At 38.0% G+C, this 19,763-nt stretch overlaps 1 protein-coding gene across 2 annotated transcripts in view; it reads right to left on the minus strand.

Moving 5' to 3' along the window:
• Window positions 1-424: 424 nt before the first annotated feature.
• TMX4 (thioredoxin related transmembrane protein 4) overlaps window positions 425-19,763 on the minus strand; it is a 43,160-nt gene continuing 23,821 nt past the window's right edge. For both annotated transcript variants that reach the window (XM_042931598.1, XM_042931599.1), the window contains exons 5-8: window positions 17,740-17,785; window positions 8,894-8,995; window positions 4,220-4,283; window positions 425-3,166 (exon numbers count right to left, since the gene is read on the minus strand). In XM_042931598.1, the coding sequence (XP_042787532.1) occupies window positions 2,808-3,166; window positions 4,220-4,283; window positions 8,894-8,995; window positions 17,740-17,785 (571 nt within the window). In that variant the 3' untranslated portion in view covers window positions 425-2,807. The remainder of the gene's footprint in view (window positions 3,167-4,219; window positions 4,284-8,893; window positions 8,996-17,739; window positions 17,786-19,763) is intronic.

The following is a 19,763-nucleotide window of genomic DNA, read 5'->3' on the forward strand; positions in this document are numbered from 1 at the left end:
TACAGTCATTATTTTGGATTTCTTTTTGTAGTTAAAGAGTCCTGTGGCTAACAGGGCTCATATGCATCAGTTCAGGTGGTAAGTATGCACCCATGCAGTGCAGGGACCTGTGAAGTAGAGGAGTCCTGCCTGTCACCCCATTCAGTGCTTACACTTCAAAGGGAAGGAAAGAAGTGGGATTGTCTACTCATTGCATCAGTGGGAGAGCTCTAAGCAAGTTGGGGTGCTTTAGCAGATCTAGCAAGAGATGAATGATAAAAGTATTTCACTTCTATTCCAAAATCTAGAGACACTTTTATTTAATTTTCCTGATTTGAGTTACATAAAACACTATTCTGTAAGTAACTGATATTGCAACATAAGGAAGCATGATTATTTTTTAATTTTTAAAATCAAAATTGTGTTTCCATGATTTGGCTCCTGGATTAAATATATTATCCACATGAAAAATCCACAAAATCCTATTGAGGTGTTAATCTAATCATAAATTATTTTAGGTTGACTTTTTCCCTTTAGTTTTATATTCAGTAAATACTGAAAACAAACCTAAAGGCCTCAAGTGGGAAGAGATTAAATTAGATGTGTACTTATCAGTCCATTGAGTAAAAACCCCATCTTTTGCTGGGATGTTTAAAAAAAAAAATGGTACCTGTAGCCACAGATGCTCCAACTTTTAATGGACCTTCTTCGCCAAACTGTTTTCTCCTCTTCCTCCAATTTTTTACAAGTGTTGTTGAGAAAGAACATATATTTTTCTTATTATAATTAGATACTATTTGGGGTCCAATTGGAAATTGGCCTTACATTTATAAAAAGCCAAAGTGGATTTTATTTCTTCATTCCTTCCCTTCTGGTCAAACACTACACTTAAAAAAAAAAAAAAAAAGTTTTAATATAGGGGAATGGGCAAAGGGGGGAGGTTTAAACAAAAAAGTCAAATAATGAAACCTTTTTTATTCCACACCTCTGAACTTGAACTTAGTGATCTTTGAAAACTTTGTTTCAGAGAAAGAAATCCAGTGACAGAAGAGAAGAGAATGATCTAGAAAAGCTTCCCAATATTAGGCAGACATAACTGCCACCATCAGAACCATGGTGCTTGGGGTGAGGATGTATCAGAGACTTACATGGGAGGAGGGGCAGGAAATGAGCCAAAGTCAAGGTTTCCCCAGTCCCTCAGTTCTGTGATGGCTTCAAACTCAAGATTCTGTAGCTGTCTGAAGCAAAAAACTATTGGTGACTGTTAATGAACCTCACCGTACTAGGGGATGAGCCTGTCAGGTAACTGAGTTGGAAAGATGAAAAATAACCATCTCTAAAAACTAGCTTCTGTCAGAATAAAAACTCCCTTTGTGTGAGGCTTGCAACAGACCCATTCATCCAACCGAGGGTAGAGAGTTTCAGACCTCCCCCTCCTCCAATGAGCCCCTGTTCAAAGTTAATATGAGGTAAGGGTTATCTAAACAGCCAGACAGGAGTATACTGCATATTTCTTTATAAAGATGACAGAAACTTTTCGAATTTCATAAACCTGTACTACTTGTTTTTCTGTCTGGACCCAAGGGGTGTAGGATCAACTTTAGACATCTTTCATAAGCTTGGAATCTAATTTTATGAATTTATTCTAAGACATAAATCAGGTAAGACAGAAGTAGATGGATGGATTCTTTAAAAGAAATCAGGCCCCCTGGGTACTTTTAGTGGACTGAGTATTGAGAGATTTACAGGAATAAAATTCTCTACAAGATTAAGGAAGAAGGAAACGAAACCAAATCTTTCATTTCCAGATATTCACTTTCATTAATTCTTTCACCAAAAGCACATCACTGAACGAAAACCAGAAATGGTTTTGCAGTTAATAATAAAGTGGTTCAAGAGCCAAGGAACCCCTTGAGATGGAAGCAAAACAACAAAGTATTCAAGTTCTCTTCACAAGACTACCTTGTACTGGCAACACTTAGGGCACTTCTGGCTTCAAAAGAATATTGCTAAAGGAACTTTTTGAAAAAAAGTAATTACTACATTTTGGCAAAAAACAAAAACAAAAATCACTCCTATAAAACCCTTACTTCCTTTTGAATCTCCAAAGGTTACAACATTTCATTCAAGATGCTTGGCAGTCACGGGCTTTGTTTCCGGATTATGTAAACCCTTAAGTCAAGAAGGAAAGCGGCTGATGTCAACCGGCCGCTGTCTGTGGCCTATCACTGAGGAAGTATTGTGAAGCGTGTGGGGCGCCTGCAGGCCTGTGGTGGGAAGGTTGGAGATACTAAAGGTAAGAAATAAATCACAGCAAAAGAGATTCAGAGAGTTGGGATGATGTCCAAGCTCTTTTCTACCATAATAATCCAGGGCCCTCTCAATTTCTACCTCTAAAAAAGTGTCTCTCCACCGTGGTGGCTGATGTTTCTTACATTTGACAAAAACGAATACTTCACACAAAAGACTTCCACAAGACGTCTGCTGCTTGTGAGGAGGCTCATGTTGCTTTGCTTTCATTTTATGGCGCCTGCGGGGTGCTTTCTCAGGTCAAAACTCTCTAGCCCCAAGCAAATGAATTTGTGCCCATACTAAGTGCTCAAACAGATCCTAACACCATGTTTGTCTTTCTGTTTCCTGATTGTCATGCCTGAAAGACTCTCATTAATATACATGAGGCTTAATGCCATAAGACTACATGACTAGAGATCATTTTTTAACAGAAGCTTGCTCATTCAGGAAAAAGTACGGATTTGATTTACACTGCAGACCAGAGGGAAGCTGACACAGTCCTTTGGTCTGAATTCTTGGAAACACCGTCACTAGACCTATGGGCCCTTATCGGCATGCTGACTTTTGCGCTGCCTCAATGTGTCTTCCGCCACCTCTGTGTCGGCTGGGCTGGGCTGCACAGGCGTGTCTTCTTCAGGCTCAGGTTCTCCATCCTCCTGGACCTCTCTCAGAGGCCCCTGGTCCTGGGCGTCGTTCCTCTCCTCATCCACGCGAGTGGCAGCACTGTCCTCCTCCTCGTCCTCCTCCGCTTCGTCCTCATCACCAAGGTCTTCTTTCTCTTCTTCATCATCTACAAGGCTGTCCTTGTTTTCTTCCTCATTTGAATCATCTTTTTCCTCCTCTGCATCCTGCAACTGTTCAGCTTTGTGAGCCTCCTCTGACCTCCGAGTCTGGTCTGTGGAGGGAAGAGAGGGGAACATCCTCTGAATAAACTGGTCATTCAGCAGTCAATTGAGTGTGTTTAGCTGTGAAATGAAAGGGTGGGGCCATGACCGTTTTCTCCAATCTGAAGCTATGTTATCACACTGCACAGATCTCTGTCTGGCGGTGTCCTACCTCCATCCAGGGCTTCTACATTCCTCTCTGGAAAGTTCACTAACTGTGTTGACTGATAGAGCACAGAGCCAGGGAGGGTAAAAGTTCCTTCTGGCTTACTCAGTGACCCACTCACTACTCATGGTGATTAGTTAAGAAATGTGACTTAAGCCAAGCCAATCACAGGACTTCCCAGGAGTTTTTTGGCCAGAGTCAAGAAGAAAAGCCTTCTCTCTTTCTACAGGAATTGATAAACTGATAAAATGTGAGTTAGGGCTGTTGACAGCCACTGAATCAGCCACATAGAAACAGAAACCTAACATCCCTTGGGCTGAGCTTGCAACCAGAACATCCCTAGATTTTTCAGTTATGTGAGTTAATAAAATTTCCTTTTTTTCCTAATATAAGCTTATTTAGTTAAACTTCCACATAAAATTAAGCAATTATAAAGCCTCAAAGAAGTCTTCATGCAAAGTCTCAAAACTAGTAATAAAAACGTGAAAACCCAGGGCTGTTTAGTCCCACAAACAGTGTGGAGCAGTGCAAGGATTTGGGAAGACTGTTTTTATAGGATTTAGAATAGTTACTGATGATACACGGTTGAGACTCAATAAATGTGAGTTCTCTTCCCTCATTCCAGTTTGAATGAAGGAAAAGGTGTCAACTAATTAATGAAGGGCATATACTCAAGGGGAAAAACAATGACCAAAATGAAGTATTACCTAATTTAAGGGAAGAAAAAAATCATTTTTGTTCAAATCTGACCTAGAAAACATATTTCAAAGAATTTGGTAGTAGTGATGGTTTGGTCACCTCGCGAGTCAGGGGGGAAAACTCCAGTATCTATCTGAGCACAAAAGGGCATGCCACGGAATTCCAAAACTACTCTATCACATGAGTTTATCATACTTACCAGTGCGCTCAGATAAATGCCTTGGAAGTGGTACATAGAAACATTCTGATATTATCACCAAGACCTGAAGGGAAAAAGTGATTTTACAGTGAATAGATATGACATTTATTACCAAAGAGCCTCAAATTTAGGTCTTGGATCTACAATCAGATATTTACAGACAAATAATTAGCGGTTGGTCAAAAGTCCTCAAAAAGGACAAGGGCATAATTAAGACTTTCCAATTTTTCAAATGTAACAATGTAGGAAAATATTGATTTATAACAGGGGTCACAAAGTCAAATGTCTATAGAGATCCCACCAAAAACTGGTAAATCAAACAGGTACAAGAAAATGGATACTATCAGTCAAGTCTAAAGCAGCCTTTTTAAAAACACCCCTCTGGACAAACAAAACTAGTCTGTATATGGCTGCCTCTCACCAATGCCTGAGTAAAAGGCTATTTATTTCAGGGTCTAGAATTCTTAAGAGTACCATAAGAAATTTCTACAGAAATAAATTGCAAGAAAAGTTATCAGTGATATGAACTAAACCCTATTTTAGACAGTGACTGACTTGGCTTCATCTCCGACCTTAATGAAATATGAATGAATCATTTTCTACTTGCTAGACACATCCCTCTCCCTTGATAAACTACAAGCTCCTTAGGGGCAGGTTCATCCCAGTCCCTGTTCCATGCCTAGTCCGGCATGGGCCACGGTGATGAAGCTATGGGTGTGGGGTGCAGTTAGCTGGACCCAGAATAAGCTGCAGCCATTCTTCACACCTTCCCATGCAGCATCACACAACATAAAGATACAACCAGGAAGAAGCTGCCCATTTAGAAGGACAGTGTCCTTCTTGTACCTAGCTGACTCCCAGACTTGGCCTTTAAGATAGTAATACTACTTCATACATTAGTGTTTTAAAGATGCTCTAAAATTTTAAAGAACCTGATATCATAGTTCTTTTGATTCAGTTTCATAAACATCAAATGAGTACCCTACTTTGTGTTCAGGATTATCACCATCTGTATATTCATTTACAACTTTACTCAAAATTTGGTTCATTAGGTTCAAGGTATCGTGTTAACTTCTGTGGGGACAAGTTCAAAAAAGGAAAAAAAATGGCAGTTTAAACATAAAGCAATATGGAACATGAATTTCATAAGAAAAATGAATAAAACACTTTGACAGATATTTCAAAGATTCAGATATTACAACCAGTTATGGGTTTAGGAAGGATCAAGAATGACCACTTGAAGGAGGCATCACTTAAGGCCCTGGGCATAGTCCAGAGCGGATGGGTAGTACCAGCTGCCTGGTTCGTCTAAGCTACACCAAACTGGACCATGGGGGCTCCTATATCCAGAGGAAGCCCTGAATGCAAGGCTGGGGAGACCAGTGTGGTAGGACAGTGGGATGCATAAAGCTCTGTGGGTTGGTGAGGAACAAGCTCCCTGGGCCAGCTAGAGGGCTAGGTATAGAGGGCCTAGAAAAAGACTTAAGGCATACTAACCTCAACCTTGTCTCTCATTAACTGTGTAACCCTGAACAAGTAATTTAACTGCTTTCTCACTGGAACTCTCTTAAAAGGATGGATTTGGGTTAACCTATCATCAAAGTCTATTTTATATCTAATAGTACACAATTCCATCATATAGCCTTAATTCAGAAACTGGAAGGAAAACCCTCTTATTCTCCCAGATTCTCTCAGTTCAAGATCTATTTTCTCATCTAGAGAACTATTCCCTTGGAATGGTCCACTTCCTAAGCCACTAAGAATGGCACTATTTAAAAGCAGGGTCTATAGGGGAGTAGTGCCCTTTTCTTCCTCTTCCCTTCCAGGGTTATATTTTCACATTCCAGCTGTGACCCAGGTAGATACAGATGGCCATGCAACTAAATGAGGAGGGGAGACAGATTTGCCACCTTTCACAGAGAGTGAAATCTAGGCCTCTTGATATTAGAGACCCTCCTCTGAGGGAGGCTCTGTGCTAGACACTGGGGAGCAACACACAGAAAAATAATCTACCCAAGTACCAAAATTTAGACAGTCACCACATATACCAACTGAAATGGAGACGGGAGAGTAGAGGCATATGATCGCTGCCTGTGTTTTCCACTGCTCTTCTGTTTGCCTAGAGCTTTGCTGTCTTTTATCCTTCAGAGCAGAGTCACTGATGACAGAAAACGACACTGCCACAGTGATTTCATATACAGATGATACACTTAAGGGTCTTTCCCATATTGATTTAAAATGTAAAATATATACTTGATTTCTAAAACTGGGCCCTTTGCTGACATGTGCAAAATAACATTTAGTATTAACATTTCAGCTATCGTGAGGCTCAATCACGAAAACAAACAAAAATCTAAACCAGCAGCCTTGTTTTGACTTCTCATCTTCTAAAATTAGGAAAAAGTAGAAAACATAATAGGCTTATGGGAAACAATGACTTGATCAGGAAATGACTTCTCTATGGAAAACATCCTGCCCTCCTGGCCACTGTAGAAGTTAAACTCCATAAGAATTCATACAGGGAAGAACTTCCAGGGTCACCAGGACCAAGCCTCAGGTGACTGCATGCCTGGGCTCTGCTTTCAGCCCTCAGTTAATGGCAAAGGTGACATACAAGACAGAACTGCACACCTGCAGACCTCCCTGAAGGCAACAACTCTGGTTGTTGTGTGCTTCTTTTGGTATGTATTACAGTTGTAGAAAAGGAATCAGAGATATGTGTTTGGTATTTTATGGAAATGTATTACCGGAAAATTTCTGAGTTTATTACTGCTTTGAAATTATTACAATTTTGTTAAATAGTTACTCTCCCAATTTCTTATAAAGGAATGATATTCTATATCATTTAATCACTTGAATAGTCTAGAATCAACTCTCTTGTTTCTTCAGGCCAAATCTTAATAACCCTCCTGTACTGATTATTTGAATCTAAGTTCCCAAATGAAGTTAGGGCATAGACAAGCCTGACTTGATTTCTTGAATTTAAAGTTGACCTCAAAGATAAATTTCAAAAAGCCTTTATGCTGAGAAGAGTTTCCAATGGTCTTCCAAAAGGCTCACACTCAACCTACATTCTCCATAACTCCACTTGAGAACCACCCAGTATTTCATGGTGCTCCCCCTACAAAAGCCTCACACTCATGTGGCCCTAAAACACACCACCAGAACAATCCAGAACTAGACCATAGATAGGAGAAGCATATTTATATCCAGTCAGCTTTATACAAAGTCAAATACTTTTAGGCCAGTCAGTCAGGGACATGTTAGTTAGCACTAGGATTAATGCAAGCTAATGAATGACATATCTGAGTTCCATCCCCACCTGTGAAGCTAACACCAGCAGTCACAAATCAAATATACCATAATTTGAAATAAGCATGTTTGTAGCAAAACCAAATCGAATCAAATAAAAGCCTCCTTGGCTTCTTGGGAGTCTGACTTTGTCATCCCAAGTTATATATCAATATGGATAAAAGCAACTGCTAACATTTTAAGCTAATTTTTTAAAAAGAACTTGCTAATTTAAAAAAGGTAAAAAAATAAAATAAAAAGAACTTGCTAAAGAGCTGAAATGCATTATACAGTGTAAGGACAGACCTACCTAAATGTTTGTCCTTTTTACATAAATTCTTAATAATCATCAATTATTCCTATCATATAGCGTTTAGGAGCTGTGTGATAAATATATAGCACAATGGTTTTAAAGACTTATCTTGGGGCACCTGGGAGACTCAGTAAGCATCTGACTCTGGATTTTGGCTCAGGTCATGATCTCACAGTTCATGAGTTCAAGCCCTGTGTCAGGCTCTGTGCTGACACTGGGGATTGCTTGAGATTCTCTCTCCCTTCCCTGGCTTGCGCACATGTGCACTCTCTCCAAAATAAATAAACTTAAAAAAAAAAAAGAAGAACTTATCTTAGAGCTTAAAGCTCAAATTGATCAAGTGTGGGTAAAAAGAAAGATTAAAAAATTATATAAAAGAGTAAAACATGCCAAAACCCTTGCAGTTGTCTATACAGCTAAATAAATAAATTTATTATTTCAATTCTTACCTAAAACATCTAGGAAGAAAATGCACACATACCTATTAGATACCACTTTTTACACCGAAAGAAGACATAGTAATGTGCTTTGCATCTTATTTTTTCCCATAATAATGACTGTGTTTTTTGTCTACCTTATCTTAAAAAATCCACCTTGGGATAACTAGAGTCTATGTATAAGTAGCTGGTCAGGATTAGAGATTCAACTGGAGGATATGAACAAGAAAAAGTCATCTTGTTCACTCAAGGAACAAATTCACAGGTTTGGCCTTATCACCACAGTGTTCCAATCAAGTAGGCAATGTGTGAAATCACAGCTGACTTGGTTGTCTTGGAAACTGACTATGAATTCACATAAGGTCTCCAATTCTTTCATTACCGCCTATATTCTAGGCAGCACACATCTTCAGGATATTTCAGGATAGGATTAGGAGATAACAATTAAATGAATTTTCCATTATATCTCAAATTACCACTGACAATATCAAACAAGTAAATGCTACTTAACTTCTTAGATTATACACAAAATGATATTTGTTTATGCATCTTTTCTTTCTTGGTTGCTTTCTAGTTTTGCATAAAATCCATGTGGCTTTACAGAAAGGGGGGGGAAATGGCATTATTTCTTACCAGACCCATGAGAAGGCCAAAAATCAAGGTGGCCATGATGAAAAAGACATAAGAACACCAAGCAGGAATTCCAAGGGTCACTGTGAAATAGTTGTGAAGATGCTGTAATCAGAAGAAAAATATAAAATAAAATCTTTACTTATCACCAAATATGTTTGAATCTCCCCCCCTAGCTATAACTCAAGTCTGCAAATTATTTCTACATGTATGAGCTCCCACAAAGGTCATCCAGTCTGCATCTATATGATTCTTCAAGAACAAGTCAAATTTTACAACATTGAAAATCTGAGAGTAATAATCAAGGTCATATCTTGACCTTTGTTCTCAAGTTATATTTCTTTGAGTTCTATTTCTTTGTTCATGATCTGGTAGAACTCTGGCAGAATTGTTTTTCTAGCCCCTTCTTTCATCATTTCATAGATTCTTTTTGGTCATTCTCCGCTAATAATTCTGTATCTCAATTTTTACTCATCATATGGTATCCATAAAAAATTAAACTTCTTGGCCCTTTGTCAATTTTTAAGTGAAACTAAATTACTACTTACATAGTATCAACCATTTAAAATGTCTCCATACTTCCTTTTTTCTAGTCAGACCATTACTCTACCCCACCCATCCTCAACAACTTTCGTAATTCACCATAAAACTGAAAATATTAAACAGAAAAAATTTTTCCAGTTAATTCATTATGAACAAATGAGATTCCATCAGTCTTTTGAGTAGAGCTCACATCCCTTCATTCTTACTGTTCCCTCAGACCCTATTTGATGTCAGATACTTTAAAAAATCAGTGAAGAGATACCATTTTTGCTAGAAATTATTTACATGCTAAGTCATACAAATATGAACCTACTAGTTTGGTGCCAAGGCCCTTTTAAATGTGGGCTTGTAGGAGCCATGCTTCACCATGATGGCTTAGTGATCATCTGTGTTAGGCCCTTCCAGCTCCAAAGCAGTCATTCACTACAATCCAAGCACTTACCGGACACAAGATGAAATGGTCCCGAGCTAAATGCCACAAGCAAGCAGAGGTAACAACTGAATGACTTGCCTAGAGCTGATGAGGTGGGTGACAATGAGTCCTAGTTTCTATTTTAATATTTCTCAAAATCCAAATTACTCAAGTATCTCCTGTTGGCTTTTCCATTTATAAATGCCAATACAATTAAATAATATATTTTATTCTGGCTTAATTCTGAATGATAAACCAACAAACAAAAAAGCTAGTTAACTGGTCTAGAATAATCTGAGATCTCCTCTCTCCCAATTTCTCATTCATTAGAAGAGATAGATCTAAAGACCCAGTGAGTAATTTACATACTGATACGTGCAAAGTGTTCAACAAATATTTATTGAACAAAAAAAGATACTAGCAAATCCTTCAATTATTCATAGGAAATGCAAACAACTTGTGATTTGTAAAACTATCATCTGTGCTCTGTTGATGGAACTGTTCATCATTTTATCTTCAGCTGAGGCAATTGTTTATTAAAAATAATCTGGGGTGTCTGGGTGGCTCAGTTGGTTAAGTGTCAGACTTTAGCTCAGGTCACGATTTCACGGTTCATGAGTTCAAGCCCCGCATCAGGCTCTGTGCTGACAGCTCAGAGCCTAGAGTTTGCTTCAGATTCTGTGTCTCCCTCTCTCTCTACCCCTCCCCTGCCCACACTCTGTCTCTCTCTCAAAAATAAATAAACAATTAAACAAATTAACATTGTGCTGCCCAGTAGGCAAAAGAGGTATTTGGGATAGCAAAAGGTTGCTTTATTCAAATTCTGTTCAGTGTAAGTTCTAAAATGTATCATACAAATTCTGTGTTTTCATAGTTTATGCTTTTCTTGATGACTCAGTGCCACTATCAGGATTAAACTCTGAAATGTGCCAAAGAATTAAAAGATATGGAAAGTCAGTCTGGCTTTGTGCTGACCCATAGAAATACGCATTCTGGAGCTTGCTTTATAAATAATATCCGTCTATATGGCTGGAATGAATAATGTCCAGTTATTAGTACTTCTAGACTTTAGGTCCTTAGGCCCTTTCTGCAAAATAAATGATTAAAGTAACCTTCAAGAAATTTTCTAAGTTATTTTCTAGAATTAAGTGAATTGTTTGCCTTTGAATTATTGCATTCCAAGTCAGACATTTCTTAGTGCATTCAAAATATCTTCTTATTGTAGCAAACTCTGCTTCAATTTTCTTGTATTAACTTACCATTTAAAGGATTTATTTGAGCCTCACTTACTCTTTAAAGGATTTATTTGAGCCTCTTAGAGAAACCCTGCCATCTTGTGGTCTTTTAGTTGATTAATATTAAAGCCTCATTAACCAAGTTGTGTTTTCACAATTGCAGACATAAATCCTTATCTGTTTACTTTGTCTGAGTCCACAATAGTTTTAGAACACCTTAAGAGTGTTGGGGTTTGTGGTATTGAGTACTTGAAATTTTGATATATATATATTTTCAAGTAATAACTGATTCAAACTGATCTCAGTTTTAGATTCCTATACTTCTGTTTCTTTAATTGCCAAAGTGACAGTTTTCATTTGTGGAAAATACTGATCCTTGCTCAATATTATATCTCATTATAAGGAAGCATCTTACTGTTTCCTTAAAAAGCACAAAAATATCATCTAATGGGCCTGATGACTTATACTGCACTATTGTAATAAATAACTGAATTAGAGCTAATTTTTGGCTAGATACAGATTTGAGAGGACTGATGAAGACACCATTACAGTAGAATAAATGAGAAGAACATTCTACCCTGTGGTCAGATGGATTTAAGGAATGGAGTAAGACCAAGGCATCCATGGATCAGAGCTAGAGCCTTCTCTCTATAGAGATCTGTAACTGATCTGGGATCAGAACCACTGCAAGTCAGGTTAGATACTGCCCAAGGGCACCCATCCAGCCTAGTGTTGCACAGTCTCATTCAGAGCTGGGCTGGCCCTGAATTACACGAGAACCTTTTGGATTTTGATCCCATCAATGTGGATATACTCTGAGGACATTTGGGACAAACTCAATATCCCTTTCAAACACAGATTAGAATCCGCAAAACATCTACATGGGAGCAGCTCAGAAAGACTTTCTCTAGTAATGGCCAAGGGTTCACTTCACCTGAGATGTTTTACTCTCACACTTGCAACAAGACACAATCTTGCAGCCTCTTGTAGGCATTGAGAGAGGTATTTTGTGGGTGTACACCATCCCACTATAACATGGTTCTAGATAACTTCACAAGGAAAAAAAAACCTCAAAACAGTAAGAGATGAGATGCCACTATCTAAAACACAGAGAAATGTTTTGAGAGCTTTAAAATATACTCTTGTTAAGTGTTGGTGTGGATGTGGAGAAAAAGAACCCTCAGGCACTGCTGGTATGAATGCAAACTGGTGCAGCCAACGTGAAAACAATATGGAGTTTCCTCAAAAAGTTAAAAATAGAACTATCATGTGATCCAGTAATTCCACTACTGGATTTACCCAAAGAATATGAAAACACCAACTGGAAAAGATACATGTACCCCTATTTTTTTTGCAGAATTATTTATAAGAGCCAAATTATGGAAGCAACCTGAGTTTCATCAACAGATGAGTGGATAAAGATGTGGTACATATGTACAATGGAATATTACTTAGCTATAAAAAATGAAATCTTGCCATTTGCAACAACATGGATGGATCTAGAGTGTAAAATGCTAAGTGAAATAAGTTATCAAAGACAAATTCATATGATTTCACTCATGTGGAATTTAAGAAACAAAACAAAGAAAAAAAAGACACAAACCAAAAAACATGTTCTTAACCATAAAGAACAAATTGATGGTTACCAGATGGGAGGTGGGTGGGGGATGGGTGAAATAGGTGAAGGGGATTAAGAGTTCACTTATCATGATGAGCACTGAGTAATATATAGAATGGCTGAGTCACTATATTGTACACTTGAAACTAATATAGCACTATTTGTTAATTACACTAGAATTAAAATTTTGGAAAAAGTAGTCCCACTTTGAAAATAAAAAAAAAAACACTCTCATTATTTTCCAGTCTAAATACTCATGGCCTTTAATTCTCATTGCGAGGGATTCAGAGTGTTAAATCTTCTCCATCATAGACTGTCCTCCCAAAGACGCAGCATACCTTACTGCCTACATCCTTGCATAACAACCATAACACTGAAGTAAGTTACATACTATATTAGCTCAGCAAGCAGCAAAAATTCACCAAATCAAATAATTCCTGAAATGCATGCAAATGCTAAACCTAGTTCACAAACGTACATGTTGTACAACTGGCATACAATCCTATTTTAATCCTGCTATCAGCCTGGATTAAAACATAAATGAATAAAAAGATAAAGTATTCCTTATTGACTAGTCAGAGGTAAAAAGTAAAATCATGATGACAAATGATTAATGAATACAACTAACAAGAAACAGTTACCAAGTACTGACTACGTGCCAGGTTCTATGCTAAGCACTCAAAGTGTTCTAGTGACAACAGTTTATAGCAGGGGAAACTAATGGGTTCAGAGATACACACACAAGGTGGAGAACAAGGAGTTGTTTCTCTGGAAGACAGAAAGCTAATACCTACCTGCACCACTGTTGCTAACTATGAAAAGAGATGAAAATACAAAAGACTAGAAAGTCTCTTCATACATGTGTCACAGACAACAGCTCCAGGATTCCTAACCCTGACTGTGGCCCCAGACTCAGTGACAGTGCTTCCCAAGTTCAATCTCCTGTACATTGCTTTCATGACATTAGTCTCACCTTGTACTATCTTTTGTATTTGTTAATATTTTTCATTAAGTTGAGTGACTTTTTATAAGTTCAATAAAATTTCTTTGAAAACTTCAAAGAAATTTTATATTGCTACCAAAAATATATAATCAGTACCAATTCCATATCTAGAAAATGTCTATCCATTCTTTGAGAAATTCCTTGAGTTGTACATCTTCCAGGCTTCAGTGACTCTAATGAGGTAGGCAAATGTCAAGACTACATGTGAGGATAAGTGTTATAGTTAAAGTGGTGGTGACTTCTAGGAGTTTATATAAAAATTAAAATACATAGGTGGATACCATCATCACTGGATTGGAAAGACAATCTGAATTTTAGTGACTGGACAGAACATTTGAGATTATCAACCACCCCTCCCCCCACTTTTCCCACATTGTTGTACAAGTTACCTACCAAGCATCCCTCAGATTCCAGAGGACAGCAGGAAGCTCACAGGATCTGGCTTATAACACTATTCAAGGAACTTCTTCACTCAAGCGTTTATTCAAGCAAGAACATATGGGAGGTTGGTGTAGAGTTAAGAAAGCCAAATGTAGAGCACAACAAAACCCTTGAGTTCATAGTAACTCAGCTGTGTGGGTGTCTCCTCACCAAGCAATTCTGACATCCTGAGGACAAGTTCTTATTTCCAAATTGCCAGACCCCGCAGGCTGGCTTCACTAAAGCAGAAACTCAAGGACTTTAAGGATTAGTTAAGTAGGCTCTGATCTTATAGATGCTGCTCTTCTTTTTATTTTATCTTTTCATTACAGAAAAAAAGACAAATACAGAGCAAGATAAGAGATTTTTTAAAAATCAGCCATAATTTCAGTATCAAAGATAGCTACTGTTGATATTTGATTAATCTCCTTCCAAGCATTTTCCTATATACACATAAAAACTCCATATGAATTTAACCTTACACAAACTGTTTTGTTATCTTTTCCCCCACTTAATAACATAAAATTTTCCCTACAGAAGTATTTTTTTAATGCTTATTTAATTTATTTTGAGAGAGAGAGAAAGCATGAAAGAGAGTACTTGCACGTGAGTGTGAGCAGGGGAGGGGCACATACAGAGGGAGAGAGAAAATCCCAAGCAGGCTCCACGCTGTCAGCACAGAGCCTGATGTGAGTCTCAAACACACTAACTGTGAGATTATGACCTGTGCTGATATCAAGAGTTGGAGCCTTAACCAACTGAGCCATCCAGGCACTCTGCAACACCCCCATAAAAGTATTATACATAATCAGCCACTCATGCATGGTTAGACTGTCGCTGAAGAAACACTGACTTCTATCTGTCTATGTAGCCACAACATCTCAGTAGGATAAGAGATTGTGGGTGGGCATCAACAATCTTGTCTCACTGGTATTAGCCACTCTGTGTCTTTCCTTCTTCCCTGTTTTGATCTTCTTCCTTAAGGACTTTATACTCATTTAGTTCTTGCCATTCCCTCTCCCTCCCTCTCTCTCTACATGCTGTTTCTTTTGTTCACTGTTAATATGATTGCACTATAGTTTTATATTGTCTAGACATGAGTTATAAACAGATTATGTTCCCCACAATTATACATTCAACTGATGAAAGGATCTTGGGCAAGGGAGATGGGCTGGCTAAATATGCTGAGTGGGCTGGGTAATCGGCTAGGAGGACTGGCTCAGTAAGTGGTTCTTTAGGTGTAAAAAGGCAAGACTACACCTGAAGGCTGAGGTGGGAACCAGGCTGAAAATCATACCCTCTTTGAATAAGAGGGCCAGGCCTCAATTCTGGAAACAGGTTGTGAGAGCCCTTCCCAGAGATTTCATGCAAGTCTGGAAACTTGTTTCTAAGAAAAGAAGAAACTACAAAAGTTGCCAAGAGACTTGAAAAACCTAGATGCTGATACAGAGGGTGATACATGATTTCTATCACAGATTTTTAAGGTAATGAATACACATACGAAGAAATCAAAATAATCTACAGACTTACCATTTATGTTCTTTTAGTCACATTAACCCCCAACGTGCACGCGCGCGCACACCGCCCCCCCCCACCCCCCACACACACACAAAATCTATAGTCAGGGCAAATACATTACTGATGCTAATAAACATAAATGGACTAAATTTATCATTTAAAAGAATTACTTGTTGCTGTATGCATTTTACAAGACTCATTCAAAACAGAAAAAGCAATTAAAAAGGTTGAAAGTGGAAAACATTCCAGGCAAATACTGACAAAAAAGAAAAAAAATACGGTATTAATATTAGATAAAAGCGATTCTGTAGAGTGTAAAATGTAACTGTGTGTCAAATTTAAGTTTATTCTATAAAACTATCTTCTTTTGTCCTCTTTTAAATATTGGGAAATATATTCTAAATATACATGGGTATATAAATATCATATATACTCTACTCCTCAATCACTAAGAAGAACATCTCAATTGGTTATTCAGAGACAGATCATATTCTATTCTCCAAAATGCTCCCCCTCTTTTTTTTTGCAGTCTGACACATCCACACTTGTCCATGCTTGCCCATGGCTGGAGCACTGTGTGTATGAAGATAAAATACCCACTCCTGGCCTTGACACAACAATGCCACATATTGTAATTATTTGCATGATAAAATGAAAAACTGTAACTCCTTACCTAAACTCTTGCTTATCAAAGCACAAATGCCAAGTTATATGAGGTCAAAGTAATTGTTTTTCTTCCCAGATACTGTATTTGAAAATACATCTCTTTTACAATGTGTGAAATTGATGACCAACTTCCATCCAAGCTCTTCTTAAACAACTAAACAAATTCATCTCTTGACCTGCACTTATTATAGGTTCAATGCCAAGATCTTGCTCTCATGATTCCTGAAATCCATCTATTATGAGTATCCTGTTCAATTAGACATTATAAGGCTACAACGTTCTCAGATGGCTATCAGAATATATGACTCTGACAACCTTCAGTGTCAACATACTGCAAAAGGTAAAATCCTTACTCTCAATTCCCAGTTGGCAATTCATAATTCTCAAATCCTGAATAAACTTCTCACCAGTGTTAAGAAAATAGTAGAAGGAAACCATATAAAATCATGCTATCTGGTGAGAGGGAAAATCCAAGTTATTATTTAATATCATACACAAATGCCAAAAAATAATTAACAAGCATTAACTAAGAAACACTGGATCCAAGTGACAAACTTAATTTCTGTTTTTAAAAGATTCTGAAGTTACTATTCTACCTCACAAGGCAGAAAATAAAATATAACTGAAAAACTAGGATGCAAAAGGTTGTTCTTAAATTTCCTAAACATACACTGATGTGCATGAGAAACAGAAGAGTCTTATGAACTTCTTGAATGTTAAGTTCCAAAAATGACATCATGACTTAGAATCATAGTTTGAAAAGACAAATATAAGTACACACTTCTAAAGATTTTTTTGAAATACTTTAAGGATATATATTTAATTCCACAGCAAGTTTGTTAAATTTGGCAAAATTTAGCCCATCCTACACAAAAATGGAAGTAAAAGATTACATAACACATTCAAGATTATATAATTGCTCAAATTTTAACCTAAATAACAGTTCTAACTCACTGAAATGACTCAGGGAAATGATAAAATCACATATACAAGGGACACTCAAAGTTCTTCTTAAATTGTCACAGAGTAAATATCTTAGGCTTGTGGGACACATGGTCTCTGTCACAACTACTCAACTCTACCATCATAGCATGAAAGTAGTTCTAGACAACAGGCAATGAATGAAAACTAATGTGTTCTAATAAAAGTTATCAAAACAGGTGGCCAGTCCCCAAGATAAAGTTTGCTGATCCCTGACACACAGAATAGGACTTTGACACGCTAGTTACAGGTCCATGTTCAATTTATGCCCTTCTACACAGAGACACGTTTCTACTGGGGACTCCACATGAGAGCAATTGTGTGCCGTAAGGAGAAAAGTGAATTATAAAAGTACTTATAAGTGTTTACTTTCCTATTGCTTAGAAGCTACATTCTTACTCCTTAAAAACCTCTCTGCCAAGATAGTCACAAAAGGTATATTTAATTACTCACCCATATCTTGCCAGAGATGCTAAATAGACCAGCCATTCCAGACATCCTAAAAAAAATTAATAAATGAAGAGAAGGAGAACCACTGGTGATATATACTGTGATGAAACAAACCAAAACAAAGCTTAGGTCATAAGGATCTGCCCCTCCACTTTTTGCAATATGTTGTCCTCTCTCCTGGATTAACTTCCATTCCCATAAAGCTTAGATTTCATAGCCTTCATTTCAATTCCTCTGCTATAAATACATTCAACCCCCCTGGCCCTTTCTCCCACCATTGTACATACCTGGCAAAAACCCCAACCCGGGGCAGCTGCGTGTCTCTGAAGAAAACCACATGACTGACTGCTCCCCCTTCCCAGTCACAAACCTCAGGAAGCACTCAATACTGCATTGTCTTAGGCTCCACTTGAGATTATAGCTCATGTCTTTTCCCTCTCTTCAGACCTTCCACACCCTCCCCTTTCCATGCATGCTTAGCTAACAAATACTCCTTGTATGTCCCTGTGAAATCAGAAGCCATTATGTGACCTCTCTTATCTTCCCACCATCAAATCTGAGCCTGGTGTACACCTGATCTACCTCCTCCTGTTACAGCAGAGAAAGTTGATCTGCCCTACCACAGTCTAATTCCTCGATTTGCGTCTTGGATCTTTAGTCTTGGACACTTTAGTCTTTCTGCCACTCCTTTTCCTACATTAGTAATTTCTCCCTTTCTGCTGGATCATTTTCTTCTGCATGAAAACATGTTCTATCCCCTCTTTTCTTTTAAAAAGCACATTCTTAGACTTCACAAACGTCTCCAAAGAGTAGCTATGCTTACTGTTTCTTCCCTTCACCATACCTTTAACCATCACATCTGGCTTCCATCCTCACTACTACATTATCACTACTTGTCAAGACCATGATGACTTTGCACTGCTTTACCAAACATCCATGTCTCGGACTCGATCTTTTAACCTTGGTAACACAGGACACAAGTAACTACTCCCTCTTTCTTGAGCACTCTTTGCTTAGCTTCTAGGAAATCGTACACCCTTAACTGTTTGCCGGCCTCATTGGTACTCATTTTCAGTTTCCTTTTGCTGACTTCTTCTCTAATCTTAATTTTGGGGTGTCTCCTGGCTCAGTCCCAAGCACTTTTCTTTTTACCTCTCTCTAGGTGATCCCCTCCCTTCTAAGGTTTAAATACCACCCACACACTTTGTTCCTCAATTCTCTATGGAGACCCATCTCTACACATTCAACCTGAGAGCTCTAGAAAGAAGTCTGCATCTCAAACTTATTTTAAATCCATCCATTCTCTCAATTCCCACTGCTGACACACTGATAGGTACTACAACCATCCCTAGGCTGGACACTGCAACAGCTTTTAACTGTCTCCCCTCATCTATTTGTGCCCCTTCCAACCTCTCCTCCTAAGAGCCATCTTCTAATTGTATGCAATGATAACATCCAAGGTCCAAAATGAGACCCAGACCCATATGATCTGGCTCCTGCCTCTCTTTCTCGGTGTATACCACCCCTAATCCTTTTCCCTGTGCTCAACCTTGTTTCTGCTCCTCAGCACGATGAGCTCTTTCCAAATTGGGGCCTTTGGCCATGCTATACCCATTGTTGAGAATATTCCTACCCCTGCTCTTTACCCAGCTAGGTCATTCTATCCTTCAGATCTGCCTGCTACTCTGCCTGTCATCCAATGGACGCCCATGCCCCCATAGTTCATCCCTGTCTTAGTAAGGGTTTGTTTTTAATAGCCCTTATCCAGACTAAGATTCTTTATATCCCTAGTTGTTTTTCTTAATATGTCTTACTTTAAGTTTCATAAAGAGAGCAGAGGGACCAACTCTGTCTTGCTCCCTGTTAAATATCTAGCACCTAGAATAGCATCTGGCATAAAATCAGTACTCAAATATTTGTAGAATGAAATGTCAAAGATGAACTGCTTTTACAGTAAGCTATGTATTTCTTGGGTATTTTATAAAATACTATTTCATGATTTATTCCTGAAATATTGCATGATTTGA

The sequence above is a fragment of the Panthera leo genome, chromosome A3 (genome assembly GCF_018350215.1).
Source record: "Panthera leo isolate Ple1 chromosome A3, P.leo_Ple1_pat1.1, whole genome shotgun sequence".
Classification (NCBI taxonomy): Eukaryota; Metazoa; Chordata; class Mammalia; order Carnivora; family Felidae; genus Panthera; species Panthera leo.